At 50.1% G+C, this 19,483-nt stretch overlaps 1 protein-coding gene across 5 annotated transcripts in view; it reads right to left on the reverse strand.

The window, feature by feature from the left end:
* Positions 1–3,673: 3,673 nt before the first annotated feature.
* The window catches only part of SEC22C (SEC22 homolog C, vesicle trafficking protein), a 31,104-nt gene continuing 15,294 nt past the window's right edge, over positions 3,674–19,483 (reverse strand). For all 5 annotated transcript variants that reach the window (XM_055134581.1, XM_055134578.1, XM_055134582.1 and 2 more), the window contains 4 exons: positions 16,262–16,441; positions 13,370–13,488; positions 10,906–10,971; positions 3,674–7,951 (listed from right to left, as the gene is read on the reverse strand). In XM_055134581.1, coding sequence (XP_054990556.1) covers positions 7,751–7,951; positions 10,906–10,971; positions 13,370–13,488; positions 16,262–16,441 — 566 coding nt within the window. In that variant the 3' untranslated portion in view covers positions 3,674–7,750. The remainder of the gene's footprint in view (positions 7,952–10,905; positions 10,972–13,369; positions 13,489–16,261; positions 16,442–19,483) is intronic.

The following is a 19,483-nucleotide window of genomic DNA, read 5'->3' on the forward strand; positions in this document are numbered from 1 at the left end:
AGCGGGGCACAGCATCGCCCAGTTTGGGAAACACTGTCTAGAGGAAAGGCTGCTCTTTGCTAGTTGGGGGTCATCCTGGGAGGCTCCCCCAGAGGGGTGACCGTGGCACAGGATCCAGCCTCCCCCCTGCCCCACCGCCAGAGGGTTTTAAACCACAGAGCTGGCGCTCAGAGACCATGAAGTCCAGTCAGGGCGGCCGGACCCTTCTGGGGTCCTCCTCTCCCCAGGAACCGGGGCCCACTGCTGCCGAGTGAGCAGGACTGGGCGAGCCCGCACTCTCGGCTCTCTGCGGCCGCGGCCACGGGGGCCATCTGGGGCACAGGGACCGAGAGGTCCCCGTTGGCCTAATGTTCTTGGTGCCGAGTGACGGAGAACAGGCAGCTCTCAAAAAGACTAATATTTACTCTTCAAATGGGGGCTGGCACCGGCTATTTCCTGCTACTGGCGTCCACCTCAGCCCAGGGGACAGCCACCACAGAGGCACCGCGGGGAGAGACGCAGATGGGCCCCGGGGGGCAGCGGCATCCAGAACAAGACAATGTCTTGAGAGGGGCCCAGCGTGTCCCCGGTGGGCGTGGTGCCCACACAGCTCGCTCGTACCTTCCCAGGCGCCACTGGTCACTCTGTGAGAAAGTTCTCTGTGACCCAGGCCTGTGTCCCTGCTCTCCTTCCGCCCGCCCCTCCCTAGGGCCTCGGGACCTGTGCCGCAGACAAGCCCTCAGGGCAGTGCCCCCGACCCCCGCCACCTCCAGCCCTCCCACTGCCAGCCCCTCTGGCTTCCCTCTCCTCCCCATGGCCAGCGCGAGCTATTTCTGGGGTGAGAGAGAGGCCTGGCCTTGGGGCCCCTCTGTCCCCCGCAGCTGTGTGTCCTGAGAGCCAGTGAGCCCAGCGCCTCATATGGGAAAGCGGCGCCGCCAGGAAACTGCTGGTCAGAGCGTCTGGATCTGGGAAGGAGAGTCCCCAGTGGCCCAGCTGCCTCATTCCCACCCCCTCTCCCCTCCAGGGTCCCCTCCTGGCTCGCTCTCTGCTCCCCCAGCCCCCAAGGGGTCCACGAGCCCTCCCTGACCCACACAGCCCCTTACGTCTGCAGGAGCCCTCCCACACCTGCCAGAGCACTAGGACCCCCAAGGGGAGGCCTTGGCAGCCCCACTGGGTCCCGTCGGGCCCGGGAGGCCCCAGGACAGTGTCAGGGCCTCTATATGTACATCCCCTTTCTCCCAGGGCTCTCAGGCCCCCGTGCTGAACCTAGCAAGGCCTCCCCCACTTTGGGGAGGGGGAGGCTCCACCCATCTTAGCTACATGCTTCAGAGATCGCTCCTGACGGGGCTCAGGGGACCCTGTGTGGTACCAGGTTGGCCACGTGCATGGCAAGCGCCTTAATCCCGTGACTGTCTCTCCAGCCCAAAGTCTCTTTAAAGGCCTTTCTCCAGTTAAGGCCACATTCGGAGGTACTGGGGGTTCCGTCCTATGAGTTTCGGCGGGGCAGAGCTCAGCCCGGGATCCTCAAATTGCCCCCGAAGGTGGCCGCATTTCCACACACTCCTGCGAACACATGGGCGGGCAGGATCCAGCTGAGATTGGCCAGATCCAGCTAAGTTTGCTATCCCATAAGCCGGTGACACTTCAACATTCTTTGTCAATGCATTCTCATGTGTTTAATAATTTTAAACATCTTCTCATACTAGTTTGGGTGGTGAGGGTGGCTTCCTCTTCCACAAACGTCTCCCTTTTCCGACGTCAGCAGCTGGCTGGCCGGCTCACATATCCATCCTTCATTGGTTCCAGATGTTGTATCTTCCCTCCATTTTGTATTGTATTGGGGCCACCACCCCCCAGCCATGCTCAGGGCCTGGCTCTGTGCTCAGGGATCACTCCTGCCCATGCTCGGGGGCCATATGCAGTGCCAGGGATCGGACCCAGGTCAGTCGCGTGCAAGACTAGAGAGAGCCTTGCCCGCTGTCCTCTCTGAGGCCCCTCTTCTACCATTCTTTATTCTTCCCCCTCTGATTTGAACGCTGCTGGATTCACCAGGGACCCAGGGGGAGCTGAGTGGCTCACAGCCCCTGCCGGGCTAGTGCCAGACCGTGAGCAACGAACGTTCCTGCTGGGGCTGTATGTACTGAGCACCCGCCCGTCAGCTCTGCCGTCTGCGACCCCCAGGAGTAAGCCGCAAGCCCATCACAGCAACCTCAACAGAGGGCATGGGCTGGAGGGGCACGTGCATTTCATCAGTCATTTTGCCTTAAGGATTATTCTGGGACTTTTTTTTTTTTTTTAGATTCCCATGTGTTTTGTTTTGTTTATTTAACTTTTTCCCTTCCCTTTTATAATTGTTGCAATGATGGGAGTTGACGGGGTCATTCAGTTGTGCTGCTCACATATGCTTGGTTTGGGGCATGCTGAAAAATCATATACACGGTTCTAACGTCAGAATAGTCAATGTTAAATGTTAATATTAAATATTAAATCACCACGAGAGCACTTGGTCTATGGGTTGCAACCAGGAATCCAACTCACGGTCTTACGCCTGCAAGGGAGATGTTCTACCTTGAAGCTATCCCTCGGTCACTGCAGGGACAATATCGTTTTTATTTGGGGGCCACACACAGAGGTGTTCAGGTATCACCCCTGGTTCTGTACTCTGGATTCACTCCTGGTAGGGCTCAGGGGACCATGCCCTGGGCTCAGGGGTGCCAGGGATCGAACCCCGGGCAGTACATGCCAGGCAACCATCCTATGAGCAACACCATCTTGCTGGCCCATGGGAGTTTCATTTTCCAGCCCAGCCTAAAGGGCACTAGCAATGAATCATTCCGTTTGTGCCTTGCACCAGCCCTTGCTCAACTTCCCAGGGGGGTCCTGGCTCCGTCACCAGCCCTGCTCACCAAGCCTCGGAGTTCTCATCTGCCCCGGGGACCCTTTAGGGGGTAGGAGTCAAAAAAGAAAGGTAGCGATTCTTTGCAGGGAGTATAGGTAAGCACCGTCCCCAGCACAGAGACGGGGCCTGAGCTCCCATCACTGGCTCCCGGGGACTCACTTGCACACCTGAGCTCAAGCAAGGGGTCGGAACAAGAGGGTGTGGGAAGACTCCTCGAGTCCGCGTCAACAAACTCACTTGTTTATTTTGGAAGTCTCGGCCCTCCTCCAAACGGTTTCCACTCAGAGCGGGGGACGGAGAGAAGCCCGCAGTGTGTATTCCCCAATGTGCTCCGAGAGAGCCCCAGTGGGGAAAGGCTGGGCCTTCTGCTTCCTTTCTGGGAATTGTATCAGCTGTGAGAGGAACGGCTTCTTCTAAAGGGCACAGTCCCTGGGCTGGGAACCCAAAGCCATGAGTGGCAGCGGCGTGCCTCCTGGTGGCTGTGTCATTACAGGCTGGTCCTTCGAAATGAAGACTCCTGCGAGACAGTGTCTGTGCTGGGGCCCTTTGTGTGGGACATGAGAGAGATGTGCCCCGCTGGATTACTGCTGGATTTCTCCGGGGTCCTTCCTTCCCTGCCGAGTCTGAGGACCTGCACCCAACTCTAGCCGAGCTCTTCTCTGTCCAGAGCTTTCTGTGTCGGAGGCCCCAAATCTCATCTCCCTCAACTCCCACATCGTGCCAGGCCCACGTCACCCCGCAAAGGAAGGGGACTCCTCACTGCTCATTCCCCTACAGACACAAACACACGCGGAGTCATAAAGACCTTAGATTTATTCCCCTCTTCCACAGCCACCTGGTTTCAACTGCATATACACAGTATATAAACAGCTATACAACATTCTTCATAACAGACGTTATTAACAGACAGTTTTGCTTTTACTACTGGTGTGAAAGTTTGTTAAAACCTTACTCAAAATAGATCTTTGTGAGTACATGAAAATGGTAAAAAGTTTGTGTGACACAGACAAGCAAACTTCCAAAATGAAGAGGTGATGTTAAGTGGTTCAACCCTGGCTAAACACACCTCATCTTTTACACTTGGTAGAAAATTAAATCCTTAAGTCCATTACACAAAAATAGAATCCTGGGGTAGGGTGGGGTGGGGGGGGCTGGAGGGGGCATCAATGGTATGAATCGTTTATTAAATCATATTTCTGAAGCAACCCCAGAATCATATGCAGGTTAAAGAAGATCCCATGTTTCAAGCACAGGTCGGGGGAGCAGAACAGATTCAATCATTTTACCCTAAATAAAAGGCGCTTGTGGGTGACAGCTCGGCCCTCAGGACACACAGACAGGTATTCCCGTGCCCCCCCTCCCCCAGCACCCCTCCATTCTCAGGTTTTTACCAGGGAGCTCTTGTCCGCAGGTTCCCTACCAATGAGGTTCCCTGGCAGCCGAATCTGACAACATTCACCCCAACCAGAAGAGGGTTCCCTCCTCTGGGTCAGGGACAGACCTTGAAGGTTGGTGACAGTTGCGAAAGCAAATTCCCTGCTCCTGCTTGGGGGAGCCTCGGGGTGCCAGGGCTCTGTGCTGGGCTGGGCAGGAGCAGCCCCGGGGAGGGAGCCAGGAGGCTTCACCTGTCTGGAGCGCAGAAAGGGACAGTTTACCGGTCAGGATCAGAAAATGCCCTCTGCTTGCTGGCCAGGTATCTGATGCATGCCGAACCCCCAGCAAAGTCCTCCTTTCGCACCAAGCCACAGGGTGTGCCCAGGACTCAGGCTCCCCCAACAGCTTCAGGGGGTGGAGGGAGTTGATGGTCATCCCTTCCCAAATAAGGATACTCGAGACTAGCTGGGCAGAGGCTGGCCCGATCTGGAGGGGACTCCTGCCCCGCTGCCCAGTGTGCCTCGTTCTCGCCTGATCTCAGCACCTCCTCGGGGAACGGCACGGGAGTCCAAAGGTCTGCAAGGGTGCAGCAGACCCAGGCCCAGCCCGCAGCCCAGCTTCCCCCGCCCCAGAACAGCAGCTGTGCGCAGCCCCACGGGCCTGTCGTGGCATCACTGTGACCCTAAGCAGGGCTGTCGACCAACCTGCTGCAGTCATGTCATCTGCCCCCTCAGAAGCTCCTGCACCTGCACCTCCTGGGAGTGACTCCAGAGATGAAGAGTGGGGGGCCCTCGAAGAACGGGGAGCTTGGGGCGGGGATGACCAAGGGTCTTCAATGCAGCCTTCACCCTCGTCTTCACAGAACTCTGAAGGGCTGAGTCTTGATGTGGGATGCCTGTCACCAGAGCCCCCTACAACAGGGGTCTGTGTCTGCTACGAAACCCCAGGTGAGTTCACTGAGTATGTGTGTGGGGGGAGGCGGGGGGTATGCAGACAGCAGCTAACAACAGTGCTGGCACACGGGGAGCCCCCAGGGGAGGGAGGTGTCACCAGCGGCAAGGGAACAGCTTTAGGGCCTCCTGGACAACAGCGGGGAGCTAAACCCAGGCCTGACCCCTGTCAGCAACCTGAGCCTGGACAGAAATCTGGCACCAACTCTCCAGAAGGTTCTGCCCATCGTTCGGGGAGCTGAGGCCTCCCTCAGCAGGATCCTGGTTCGACGGCGTCTACATGGGCTTCTCTTGCACGGTTTGTCTACAGCATCTCTTCCCTTTGGTTTGCCAGGGAAAATCTCAAACCCTGTGCCGCTCTCAACACACGAAAAGACCATGCTGGGCCAAGTGTGGGGAATATCTCCACGCGAGGCTCGGCATCAGGGAAACATTCCCAGGAATGCTTCCGGGATTGTTCCTCACTGTGTGCAGAACGTGGGTGGCCGGTGCAGACCCACAGAGGGGGGACCGGGAGCTACGTGGTGACACCGGGAAGAACATGATTCTCCTGTAGGGGCTCCCCATAAATTACTACACTCTTGTGCTTCTGACTTAGGAAGATCTGCCTCCACTTTTTGACTTCCCGTTGTCTTTTACCAACTATTCAAAATGATCCCCTTTAGAAAGCCTGAACACGCACTGGCTGGGTATCCAGGAAAGGATGACACTGAAAAATCCACAGGCAGACACCTGTGAAATGCAGTGGGCGGTGTCCTTCGGCCTTTTCACACCAGAGGACCCGCACCGCTCCACGGCCCAGCAGTTACAACCAAGGTGGCAGACACCAGTGGTCTTCAGCCTTCTGACACCCACGGGCGAGCAGTGGTGTGCAGACCAGGGGCTGAAGAACACTGCCACGGAGGACAGCGCTGCTGATAAAACTTACAAAGCCAGATATTGTGCTTGGCTAAAAATAGAAAAATCTATTGTATGAAAATAAAATTACCATGGCAACATTTTTCCAACACAGCACTCAGTCACATGAACTTGTCTGTTTTTTTTCCAAAGTGATACCAAGGTAGCAAGATGACAGACAAAACCCCAGCAGTAGTAATCAAGCATGAATGAACTCCCTAAAATGCAATTATATGATATACTTTTTCCTAACTACTCGAGAGCTCTTGCAATGGTTTTCAACTTTCAAACATGATCGAGGGAGCATCCTTTTGATTAAAATCAAATAATGCGACTCAAAGTATCCCATGCAGTTGTGGTCAAACTATCCAAATTCCAGACGTCTACCAAGAATGAGCAGAAGAGCAAACTCCTGAAATGGCCTCCTTCGAGGTCCTGGAAAATCAGGGCCAAAGCCTAGTGGAGACCTCCAGGACCTTATTCAGATCTGCAGCTTAGAAAGTTGGGATCAATCAACATTTTGACAATGAGAAATGGTAAAGTAACTTTTGTGGGTATGTGGCTAATTATATCTTCATAAAACTTTAAAAAAGTTAACACCTACTTAACTCTCATTAAAAAAAAATGAGACTCCTGATCTCATTAAGATAACTGGGAATGCTATAAAGGCGAAGTTAATTTGGACTCTCTTCTGGGAATAGGTTCACAGGGTCAAGTGCTCATCAGTGAAACCACAGGCATTTGGCTCCAGGCACCCTGGAGCTTCCGGGAGCGCCTCACAGTGAGTCTACACCATTTGCCCATGGATTCACCCACGCCAGCTTGCAGCCACCTGCAATTCTCATGTCTGCTCATGCCTCAGCCTCCAATTCTCCAGCCATGGCAATTTGGTTCCCTTTTAAAATAGTCAAAGGTACCCTGCAAATAAATATGAAACATTTCTGTGCCACAGAGTTCCTGCCACCATGACATACAAATTAAATACTCGGCTCTCTTACCCTGTATCTCATCATAAGTTTGTCCTTTCCCTAAACGAAGGAAAGGCCAATCGATATCCAAAATACATTGCAATCTTTTGCCAAAGGTTATCATACAGGACCCAAGTTATCAAAAAAGTGTAAACAATGTAAACAAAACTTACCTAGCTCCTATTTACGAACCGTATTCTTATGTTTTGGATTTACCCTGAACTGGCCCTCTAAAAACACTGAGTCACATTACAGATTGCAAAGCGGCTACAAGATTTCAAAGAGGCTTCCTGGAAACAACTGCCAGTGACTAAAACTAGGCTTCTTGAATCTAGTGGTTTATTGCGTCATTGGATGTCAAAGACCAGAATAATTCCATTCTGGTCTCTCAACAGTGCTCCTTCTGATCGAGCCCCTACATTCGGCTGTCCAAAGTGAACGTGCTGAGCCAGAGAGTCAGGTTCTGCAGCAACGGCTCGGCACAAAACTGGGACAGGGTATCTGGCAGCCCCCAGTTCTTCCCCTGAGCCTGGCTCCACACCCCAATTCTCCGTTCCTCCGTTTGGGCCGGTCAAAAAGAACTTCAAGATGGAAAGGGCGAGATGATGCCGTGGCTCAGGCGGGACATCCCAGGCAATCCTTATGGGGACACAGAAGGGCCCACCAGGCCCACGCCGCCCGCCTCACACACCACAGTCGGACTGCTTCTCCTGAAGCTGCCTGGTCAGTATCTGGTAGGAGGACAGGAAGGCCACGCCCACGTGGAAGAGGATCTGCCAGATGTTCCGCAGCCCGTGCAGGTACATGTTGCCCAGGCAAATGGAGAGCAGCAGCAGAAGCACCTTCTGAGTCCTTGCGGGACTGTAGAAGAGGTACAGGTAACACTGAAATGACACGAGAGATGCACGTGCAATCAGAGACGGTGACAGGGCCCCCCGGTCAGCGTCAGGAGTCACCGCCCACCCTGGCCGCTGCTGTGCGGGGAAGGTCCTTTCCCACCCATTCGTTCCTCACACTGGAGTCTTACAGTGACGCTCGGATGCCCGGGGCCCACGGCTGGGACTCCCAGGATAATCACCGGGCAAGGACGAAGAGTGGTAAACAGAGAAGGAAAGCAAAAGGCAAGTCCCGAGAGGAGTTGGCACCCCACGCTCCTGGAAGAAGTCGAAGAGACAGAGATGGAGATGTCAAAGCTGTGGGCGACAGAGGAGGAAAGGATGTGGGTGGGCGTGAGGAGCCAGACGGGGCGAGCCTAACTAGACTGACCGCCCTCAGTGGGACTTCCTCCTGCTGCAGCCTCAGCAGGCCAGCAAGCTCTCGTGAGAGGCGGCGCTTGCACCCGTTGGGGTTTTTGTCCTGAGTTACAACAACATAAGGGCTGTCTCCCAGACATCTACCTTCAAAACACGGCTGTGTCGGGGAAGGGTTGCGCTGCAGGGAGGGAGAGTGGGCTTTATTTTGAGGGGGCCACTCTGGAGTGACAGAAGGTACAAAAAGCTTTTCAATTTGGTGTTTGAAAAACAATGCACTGGGCTGGAAAGAAGGTTTGGGCACACTTTGCCTCGTAGGCGGCCAACTCTGATTCAATCTCTGGCACGGCATATGGTTCTCCAAGGACTGCCAGCAGTGACCCCTGAGCACAGACTCAGGAGTAAGCACTGAGCATTGCCCAAAGGTGGCTCTAACTCACACACCAAGACAGAAAAACAAACAAAAACCCACATTTTCTTTTTTTTTTTTTTGAAGTAAACAGATTTTATTTGGAGTTTTTTTGGGAAGGAGGAAGGGATAAGTGGGAGAGAGGAGAGTAAGAGTAACGCGCTCAAGAGAGAACTCGGGCTTCTCCAAGGGTGGAGAGAGCCCCTACACACATCCTAGCACTAGACACGAAAGCATGAAAGTACACATCTCAAGAGGGGAGACGCAGGCGACACATGTGCTCGGCCATGTGGGCACAAGCAGCACATGGGCTCAGGCAGCATATGGGCAAAACCCCCCATTTCCCAAGCACAGAGCACACCAGCAAGGCCTGGGCCCCTGCTGGAAGGAGAGAGTTCTCCGTCAAAGGCGTGCACGAACCAAGTCAAAACGCGGCCGGGGGGAATGGAGGTGGGACCCCGGGAACACTAGAGCCCTGAAATGCCACAGGGATTACTGGCCAGCACCCAAAGGCAACACCCAAGGTTGTGGAGACTTGTTGTCTGAGAAAGAAATACATTTCCAGTCTAGAGTTATCAAATGATTTTTACACAGCCATGGAACTCCTCAAAGAATATGCCATTCTGGAATGTATACGAGAGAGACAGGAGGTGCCCTCAGAACAGAATTTTTAATTAAAAGAAACAATTGGAGGGGGCGGAGAGACAGTACAGGGGTCAGGGAGCTTGCCTGGCATGTGGCCTATGCCCATTCCATCCCTGACACAGCAAGTGGTCCCCTGGGCACTGCTAGGAGTAACCTAATGAGCACAGAGCCAGGAGTAGCCCGCGCTACTGCAGGGTAGAAATCAAAACACGCTCCCCCTCAGAAAGGAAAAGAAGAAAGTACTGAGACCCTAGCTTATGTGGAATACCAGGAAAGAGAACTTGAATCAGGTTTTTACTCAAATTAACTGTCTTTAGAAAATCTGAAAGTTCCTTCTGTAATCCTGCCTCTTAAATAGAAGGTTTACTTAAAAATAACTAAATTATAATAATTGGGGTCCCAGGTTAAATCTTACAACTTTTTCCCTTTTCTTTTCTTGTTTTTGCTTTTTGGGTCACACCTGGTAATGCACAGGGGTTACTCCTGGGTCTGCACTCAGGAATCACCCCTGGCGGTGCTCAGGGGACCATATGGGATGCTGGAAATCGAACCTGGGTCGGCCGCGTGCAAGGCAAATGCCCTACCCACTGTGCTACTGCTCCAGCCCCCAAATCTTACAACTTTTATTTCATTTCCTAAAGGCAGAATTGAATCCAGTGATAATTTAAGACAAAATTTTAGGGACTGGGGATGAGGCTCAGTGATATGAGTGCATGCCTCACGTGTGTGAAGCCCTGAGCTCAACCACCCTACACATGTACCCAGGACATATCCAGTCCCGTGTTTTAAAACAAAATAGTTGCAGGTGTGATTTCTGCAGGACATTTCTGTACCTGAACCGCCCTGATGACAGGAGACAGACTATACACTGCCAGGCCCATCTGCAATCTCACATTCTCATTCCTGACTCCTGCTCTGAATGCAGCAGAGGCCCCGGGACCCTGAGCAAGCGCTTCCCCACTTTTCAAGCCCAAGTCTGTCCTCTGTAAAGGAGAGGACTGGGCAGGACAGACCTTGCACTGGGATCTGGTGTTGCCTGTGATTTGTTTTTTAAATTTTGTTGTTGTTATTTGCTTTGTCTATTGCCTTGAGATTTTAAACCAAGGTCCTCCTAGAATAGAAATAAGACTTAGAAAGTTATTGATGACTCTAAATGAAAAATAAATAAAGCCACAGATTTGAGTGATTTCCTCCAAAATATCAACAGAGGTGGGGGGAGGGAGAGAGAGAGAGAGAGAGAGAGAGAGAGAGAGGGAGAGGGAGAGGAAGAGAGGGGGAGGGAGAGAGGGAGAGAGGAGGGAGGGAAAGGGAGAGAGAGGCCCCTGTAGTGCTTGTCATAGAGGCAGTGTGGGTGGGCAGGAGGAAGGGCCACTGGTGACACTGGTGGTAGGAAATGTACACTGGTGAAGGGATGGGTGTTGGAACAGTATATGACTAAAACCCAATCATGAACAATCTTGTACAACTGTATAACTCACTGTGATTCAATTAAAAAAAAAATTTTTTTTTTAAAGAAAATCAACATTTCACCCACCTGGAAAATGCAGGCTACAAAGGGAATGAAAAAGGCCAGAATATTTTTAATTTCCTCCTGGGCAACCTAAAGCAAAGAGGAGAAAAAAAAAAAAAAAGAGGATGAAGGGAGATACTATGACACAGAGAAATTTATTCCTCATTCAGTCTGGTGTGGCTGAGAGCAAAATCCCCCGGGGTAAGACACGTGGGCCACAAAAGTCCCCGGCACACAAGGGCCAGAGGAAGTATTGGCTCACAGCCACTTTCAATGTTCTGGAGACCTGTGAGCCCTCGTGTCCCCACACATCTGTGCTAACTCCTCAACCCAGGATGTGGGCCCACCCACGCCCACCCAACGCGACAAGCCTATCAAAACCCTCCCCACCTGCAGATTTTCCTAATCCCTCCTATCTGTCGGTGCTTCAAACTCCTAAACAATGTCACCACACCACACTCTCTGGGGGCTTCATTACCCCAAGACATTTAATTAACCATCATGAGAGCTGGACACCTGTTCCAGCAGACAAACTCACAAGCTAAGTACCTGCATAGGAGTAACCAGGAGGTAGAAGGCACAGCAGACAGCGGCCAGGAGGCAGAGAGGCCTCTGACCTCTGACCCCTGACCTCTCATGCCCTCTCACTGCTCTGACAGCACAAGTGAAAAGCAATATCTGGGCTGGGCATGTGATTCAGCGGGAGAGCACTTGCCTTCCATGTGAGTCCTGGGACTCAGTCCACGGCACCACAAAAACAAACAAAAAAACAATCTGTTTATGCTTATACTGATGCTATGCTCTTAGAAAGATGTTTTAAATGTTTTTTTTTTTTTCTTATAGGGAAGCAGCCATTTCATTTATTTATTTATTGCTTTTTGGGTCACACCCAGCAATGCACAGGGATTACTCCTGGCCCTGCACTCAGGAATTACTCCTGGCAGTGCTCAGAGGACCATATGGGATGCTGGGAATCAAACCCAGGTCGGCCGCGTGCAAGGCAAACGCCCTACCCGCTGTGCTATCGCTCCAGCCCCCTGTTTTAAATGTTTTTAAAAAATTAAAAAACAGGTTTTATGGGACCAGAGAGATAGCACAGCGGGTAGGCCGCTTGCCTTGCACGCAGCTGACTCCGATTCAATCCCTGGCATCCTATATGGTCCCCCGAGGACCACCAGGGATAATTTCTGAGAGCGGATCGAGGAATGAACCCTAAGCACTGAAACAGAAATCTGCTTTGAGATGAAGAGTGTGGCAAGCCAGTTGCTGGTGATACAGCTCTTTGACAAAGACAAAGGTGCGACACACATGTAAGAACCAGGGACTAGAACACAACCATCCCTGGGAAAAAGAGTCTGATCCTTGAGGCAAGGAGATAGTACAGGAATTGAGTCTCCCTTGCATATGGCTGACCTCTCATCAATATCCCTGGTACCACACATGGTCCCCAGTGTACAGAGCCAGAAGTAAGCCCTGAGCACTGCTGGATGTGACTCAAACCCTCCACCTTCCCAACTCCCCCTGCCTGACCCTCCCCAAAACAGAAGAGAGAAATTAAAAAAAAAAAAAAAGAAAAGAAAAGAAAAAAAGAATCTGATCCTTAAAGTCTGAGATGAAACTTTGGTTCTGAATGATCAACCTGCCCTGGAGTGACTCCTGGGGTCCTAAGGGGTGAGCTGATGTCCTTAGAACAAGCCATTGGCTCCTTATCAACATCTCAGCAGGCCCTTATGGGTTCTTAGAACCACAGGTACAAATGAGTAAGTTTCATATTTTTTCAACTTAAAACAAAGAATAAAAATCGAAAATAAAATTTTAATTTAAGAATCTATTTTGGGGGCTGGAGTGGTAGGGCATAGTGGGTAGGGCGTTTGCCTTGCACGCGGCCGACCCGGGTTCGATTCTCAGCATCCCATATGGTCTCCCAGCACCACCAGGAATAATTCCTGAGTGCAGAGCCAGGAGTGACCTAAAAAGCAAAAAAAAAAAAAAAAAAAAAAAAAGAACCTCTATTTTGGTGGGGCGGAGGAGCATGGTGCCTCCAGCAGTCCTGAGGGGACCACGTGGCAGTAGGAACCAAACCCTGGCCTCACAGGCGAGTATGCTCTCCAGCCCTTCACTTCATCTCCTGGGTCCTTGCTTTTCTTTTTTCTATTTCATTTGGCGGCTACACCTGGCTGTGCTCAGGGCTTACTCCTGGCTCTGTGCTCAGGGATCAGTCTTGGTGGACTCAGGAGACCAGGAATGCCTGAGATGGAATCCAGGTCAGACACGTGCAAGGCAAGCATCCTCCCTGCTGTACTCTCTCCGGCCCCTCCCTATGTATTTTTTAAAGTGTAAAATCTTAGTACCCAGAAAAAAGCCTTAGAAAAAAAATAGATCATCATCAGTTTCTTCCAGCATGGGTCCCTCCACTGTAACCGAAGGAAAAAAAGTATGTATGGCGGAGCTGGGGGGAGGGGGGTTGGGGCGAGTAGGACCGGGGTACCTGTACAGAATGTTCCGCAAGGTGAATTCCACGAACAAGATTCAGAGCCGCACACATGATGTTGAGGACCAAGGAAAGGATGCCCAGGGCGGTCACGGGTTCCAGTCGGAAGTTAGGAGCTTCCCAGTGAAAAAAAGAAAGAAGTGTCTAGTGGAAGTGATTTCTCTCTGAGAGAAATGAAGTAGAGATAGGAACTAGACCCCACTAATGACAGGCTCATTACATGAAGCACAACAACTACAAACATTAATTTACAAAAGCCACTGTGGTTAGGGGGGGCCGGGGAGGACAGGCGAGAAATCAAGGACAGAAACGGATCTGGGAACCGAGGCGGACCTCTCGCCCAGCACAGCCCCTTCCTTCCCAGAGCGAGGCTGGGTTTCCACGGCCTTCGTTTCCTTTCTCCCAGAGCTTCTCAGCCAGGGGCACCGAGGCTCCCCGGCAGACATCTGGGACTATCTAGGGACAATCTGCGTCGTCACAGCTGGAGACAGGGTGCTACTGTCATCTAGTGGGTAAAGGCCATGAATGCATCTAAACATTCTACAGAGCTCAACAGAGCCCGGACCCCCCAACCCAACCCGCCCCCCCAAAGTATACAGCCAAATGCAAATGTCAACAGGGCTTAGGCTGAGAAATCTGATTGAAAGCAAGTTATGTTTCCTCTGTAAAGTGGCTGTCAGGTTCCAAAGATATTCCTGTTACACACTTCAACCCTCTGCTAGCAAATGCTCTCCCCTTCTCCCCCCTCCTTTTTTTTTCAGAGGAGGGGGCTTCAAAGCGATGCTCAGGGGGCCCAGGGAACACTCCTGTTAATTCTTGGTCGGCAACATGCAGGAGGCCAGGGGGTGCCAGGGAGCACACCAGGGTCAGCACTGCCCTAACCTTGCACTTATCTTCCGGGACCCTCTACTTTTTTTTTTTTCTGACAAGGAGATTGCTCATGGTGACATGTGCTTCTAAAGCAATTTGCAGCAAATGCGACTGTTTTGTTCTGAACCAATTAGGAAGGGGAGGGACACACTGACTAAGCTATGGCGACCTCTGGAACTCTAGTTAGAGCAGTGATCATTCTCTCCCTGCAGATAACTGCTGGACTTGACTTTGCTTCCATGCAGCTAAATGGCCTCCCTTCCATTTCATTCTCTTGCTAGACTTTTAAAAATCTTATTTCATTTTTCAGTGTGGGGAACTGAACCTGGGTCCTTGGCACGCCAGGTGAGCGTGCCCTATAGCTAGGTCACATCCCCGGCCCCTGTATAAATTTTTTTTTAATCATCCTTTCTCGTCCTTACAATTTCTCACACACACATGCACACACACATACACAGGATATCTAGTCACTACACAACTGAGGACTATTATTAGTGTGTTAGAGTCTCCAGTGAGAGATTCAGGCTCCTGTTAGAACAGAACATGCTACCTGTCAAAATTCTAGTGTCAGGGTTACAGGGTGAGTCAAATGGTAAAATGTCCTAGAAAGATGGGCAAGTTGACAGTTTCTGGATGTGCTTCTCTTTGTCTAAGTGTTTAAGAAAACAAAACATAACATAGCAAAGTTACCCTTGTCTTCAGATATGGCAAAGGAGAAGTTTGGGGTTCAATTTCCCAGTCTTCCATCTACAAAAGTTAAGTTTATTCCCAGCATAAATTACAACAACTTGCTGGCACAGAAACAAATCCAAGAATTTTCTCATTGAAACAGATAAAAACAAAAGGAAAAATAAAAATAAAAAAAAGTTAATGTTTTTCACACTTCTAAGGAAAAATTTTGGGATTATTTTTAGCAGATTATACATAACACAAAATACAAAATAAATTATATAAAATCTGCCTTTGGGGCAGGCTTGGGTAGTGGTGGGAAAATTCAAAATAATGGTGGTGGGAAGGCGTAATGGTTGTGGCATTGGTGTTGAAATATTGAATGTAATAAATTATTGTGAACAACTTTATAAAAATAAAAAACAATTTTTAAAATGTGAACATTTTTAATACACCTGTTTTTAATTCAAGCAATGAGTTTAGTAAATAAGGGAACAAAATAATTAGATGGTTACAGTGTAAATAGCTCTTTCAGGAAGGACTCAAAGTTTACACCATTACAGAATTTTGAGCATATAAATATTCACTGTAATTAAAAACTGGTTTAGTTGTAGGTAGTTGTAAACAAGCAAAACAAACAAACAAAAAATCATGCTTGGTTATGGACACTGAGCGGCTGGTGGCACTACGGCCAGTCTAACTCTCGGAGTGCCGAGGCACTGTGGACACTTCTCTTTCCAAAAACCCACAGAGAGAGAAGGATGCCCTCAGGCCAGAAATCAAGGCTGCAGAGGCCCCTTCCACTCCCCATCGCCCACCTCTCCCTCCCTCAACAGGACAGGGGGCCCTCGGCGGAGATGTGCAATGCTTCCCCAAGTTGATAGGAAGAGATAAAAATTTGATCTCAAAGAAGCAGACAAATTTAATTTTAGAGATAATATATAAATAAAACAAAAAAAAACACAAAAATAAAAAAAACGAGAGATAAGACGGCTAGACAGGAGAGAAGAACATATACGCAACAGTACTGTTCCACAAGGGCCCTCCAGCAAAAGAGAATGAATCTCCTTTTCAAAATTTAAATTTGCCGACTTCACCCTGGTTAAGAAAACAATCTGCCAAGTCACTCTTGTCCTGAATTTCATCATAAGTGTCACCGTCCCTCTGATAACGTGCTATCATTAGGATTAAAGATTTTACAACCACCGCTGGCAACAGTGTCAGTTTCTAGGCAGACATCCTCACATCTCCCACAGATCGGCCTCTCTCCCACCCCACCGACAAACACCTTCCTAGTAGACATAAACGGCATAAACAACCATAAACAGGAGGGACCTGCAGGCCACTTACCAGGCTCCAAGTGCACCTTTGTGTGGCCGTTCATCATCCCATTGGGGACAGCTGTGTCCTCCAGCATGAGACGTGCCGGTGGCTGGCACCTGAGCTCCTCCTGGATCTGCTCTAAGCTGCTCCCTAGCTGAGTGAGACTGATGTAGTTAAAATGCTTCTTCACTCTCTGAATGATGCTGTCTGCCAAGGAAAAAAAAAAAAAAGCAGGGAGAGAAAGAGAGAGAAAGTCAAGATGAGTGCTCCACCAGGATGGGTACCCTAAGACGTTATGATGAGCAAAGTGCCTTTCCCATCTCTGGGCAAGCTAAATGGCAGCCGGACCCTGAAAGGTGTCAAGCTGCACACAAGGTCAAAGGATCGCAACACAACCACTACTAGTTTCTCTTCAAAGCAGAGTAATTAAAATGTGATGGTTCTCAGGGATTGGGATGTGGCTCAAGTGGTAGAGCATCTGCTTTGCATGTGTGAGGCTCTGGGTGAGATCTGCAGCACTGGGGGGCTGTGGGGGCTGTGGGGGCTGGGGAGATGCGAGGGGTTGGAGTCAGAGAGATAGGACGAGACATAAGACACTAACGCACTAGTGCACCAGCTCTTGCCTGGCATGTGCCCACTTCAGCTGACTCAGGTTCCATCTCCAACACAATATATGGTCCCTTGAGTGTTGCCAGGGTTCACTCCTGAGCACAGGGCTATGAATAGCTCCAGAGTACCGGATCCAGAAAAAAGAAAAACAAAAAGGCAAGTGGGCCAGGGATGCAGCTCAGTGATAGAGCACTTGCCTTGCATGTGTGAGGCAAATTTTAATCATTGGCACCTTAAACAAAAGAAAGAAAATGAAGGGCAGGGGTGGGGAGGAGAGAAGAGGGGAGAAGGAAGGAGAGAAGGAAGGAAGGAAGGAAGGAAGGAAGGAAGGAAGGAAGGAAGGAAGGAAGGAAGGAAGGAAGGAAGGAAGGAAGGAAGGAAGGGAGGGAGGGAGGGAGGGAGGGAGGGAGGGAGAGAGAAAAATGGAGCTGAAGAGAAAGGTAAAATGCTTGCCTTGCATGCAGCCGATGGGGGTTCGATCCCTGGTGCTCTCTATGGTTGCCGCAGCCCACGAGGTGTGATCCCTGAGCACAGAGTCAGGAGCAAGCCCTGAGCAGTGCTGGGTGTTATACACACACACACAAAGGAAGACAAAAGAAAAGAAAAGGCAAGAAAAAAAAAACAGGCAAAAAGAGAAAAAGGAACAAAGAACAGGAAGGAAGGGAGCAGTTACACAGGAGCAGGCATTCACCAACAGGGAAATGATGCCATAACGTCACCATTTCTGCGGCCACAGCACTCTGGACCTTGTCAGAACCTCAGTGATAAGGTAGTCAGAGAACAGGGACTTGAGACTGAAACCCTGAGTAACTCATAGCCTTTCTTTGACCTTCCAATTTAATTGAGAAATCAGTGACATGCAGCAGTGTGTATGCATAAAGTACACAGCATGCTAGTAATGACCATCATTCTTTGGGAAACGTTTACCACTCCAACATTCATCACCTCAAGGGGCAGGGAAAACATGCTCTTTTCTTTGCAATGAGGACTTTCAGGATTCATTCTCTCAGTGGCTCTCAACAAAGCACACAGCAGTGACAACTACAGTTACCAGGTTGCCCGGTATGTCCCCGGGCTTCTGTCTTATGACTGAGAGTCAGTGCCCCTGACCACAGATGATTTCTCAGCTTGCAACTATTATTCTTTTAATTACTTTTTGTTTTGTTTAATTTAGGGCCACATCCAGTAAAATGCTCAGGGTGTGTTACTCCTGGTTATGAGCTGAGGAATTACTCCTACTGGTGCTCAGGGGGTCATATGGGATGCTGGGGATTGAACCCAAGTCAGCTGCGTGCAAGGTAAGCACCCTAACCACCGAACTATCTCCCCAGACCCAGAACAATTATTCTTAAATAGATCATTGCAAAAAAAAAAAAAAAAACTAGCTTGCGAGGGGAAGAAGTACAAATATGAATGCACTACATCAGCTTGAACTAAGTTTTAAAGTTATTAACCTTAATGATTTGACCTGTGTGGGTATTAATCTATTCCTGAGTTGGAGCAAGTGTTCTTTTGTTCCGTTTTGTTTTCAGGCCACACCCAGGGGTGCAGGGGGACCATACACTGCCAGGATTCAAATCAGCACCACAGCTGCAGCAGCCTGCCAGGCAAGTGCCTGAGCCTGGGCACCATGTCTCTGGCCCTTGAAAAAGTCTTCCAAGTGGAGTTTTGTGCACGGTGGTAAGACACAATCCTGGAGAAGGCTCTGATTGGTGGGATTTTAGTTCCACTCTCTTCTCAGCAGTCAGCAGAAGTGATGCTCAAGGGTGGGGAAGGGCTTCCTATCAGGTAGGGCTGCCCGCGTCAGAAGGAAGGCCCAGAGAGCAGACAGGAGGAGCAGGAAGACTGCCTGTCCATCAGCTCCAAAGCCACTGGTGGCCCCCTGAGGCCACACCCGCTGAGACAGGCTGAGAGCAGGACTGGCTAAGGGCCTCGCAGGGTGACTGCAGGAAACTCTAGGCAACAGAGGAGCTAGAGCCATAATCTAAGACAAGTTTGGGTGACACTCTGTTTCTGAAGCTAGAATTTTGATTTATGATTATGTATCCCTAGAAAGTTCCAGTAATTGGAGAGAACAAATTTAAGCAGTTATTAAACGCGATTTCAATAATGTAACACAAATAGCATTGAGTTGTGACCTTATACAATAATATCAAGATCTGTAAACTTCTACTACAATTCAAATAAAAGCATTTCTATTAAGAAGAAGAAAATAGGGGTTCAAGACCATGATCCCAGAGGCCCACTAACTACTTTCAGAACCCAGCAGCTTCTTGCAGAAATGCCTCTAGACTGTGAACTAAGCTATGGCACCATGTTGCCCTGGGAGGGGAAAGGTTCTCTCTCTGGGCCTTTCCTTTCGGTGGTGCCGTGGTGACCACCATCTTTTAGAGCCCAGGAAACAGAGGTACGAGCTTGCCATGACTTCTGACAGAAATTTCTCTGAACTTAATTACTAAAATACCAGAAATCCAAAACTGCATGGTCTCCTATGCTCTTCATACTCAGGAATGGAAGACAAATTATCAAATGATGCCTTTTCAGCAGGTCTGATTGTTGGGGGAAAATTCCAAATAATAATACTGAGTTTTCCCTATGGCTGGTGGACTGCTTCATGAGCAGAGGGGGGAAGGCAGATGG

Source organism: Sorex araneus, chromosome 4 (assembly GCF_027595985.1).
Source record: "Sorex araneus isolate mSorAra2 chromosome 4, mSorAra2.pri, whole genome shotgun sequence".
In the NCBI taxonomy this organism is placed as follows: domain Eukaryota; kingdom Metazoa; phylum Chordata; class Mammalia; order Eulipotyphla; family Soricidae; genus Sorex; species Sorex araneus.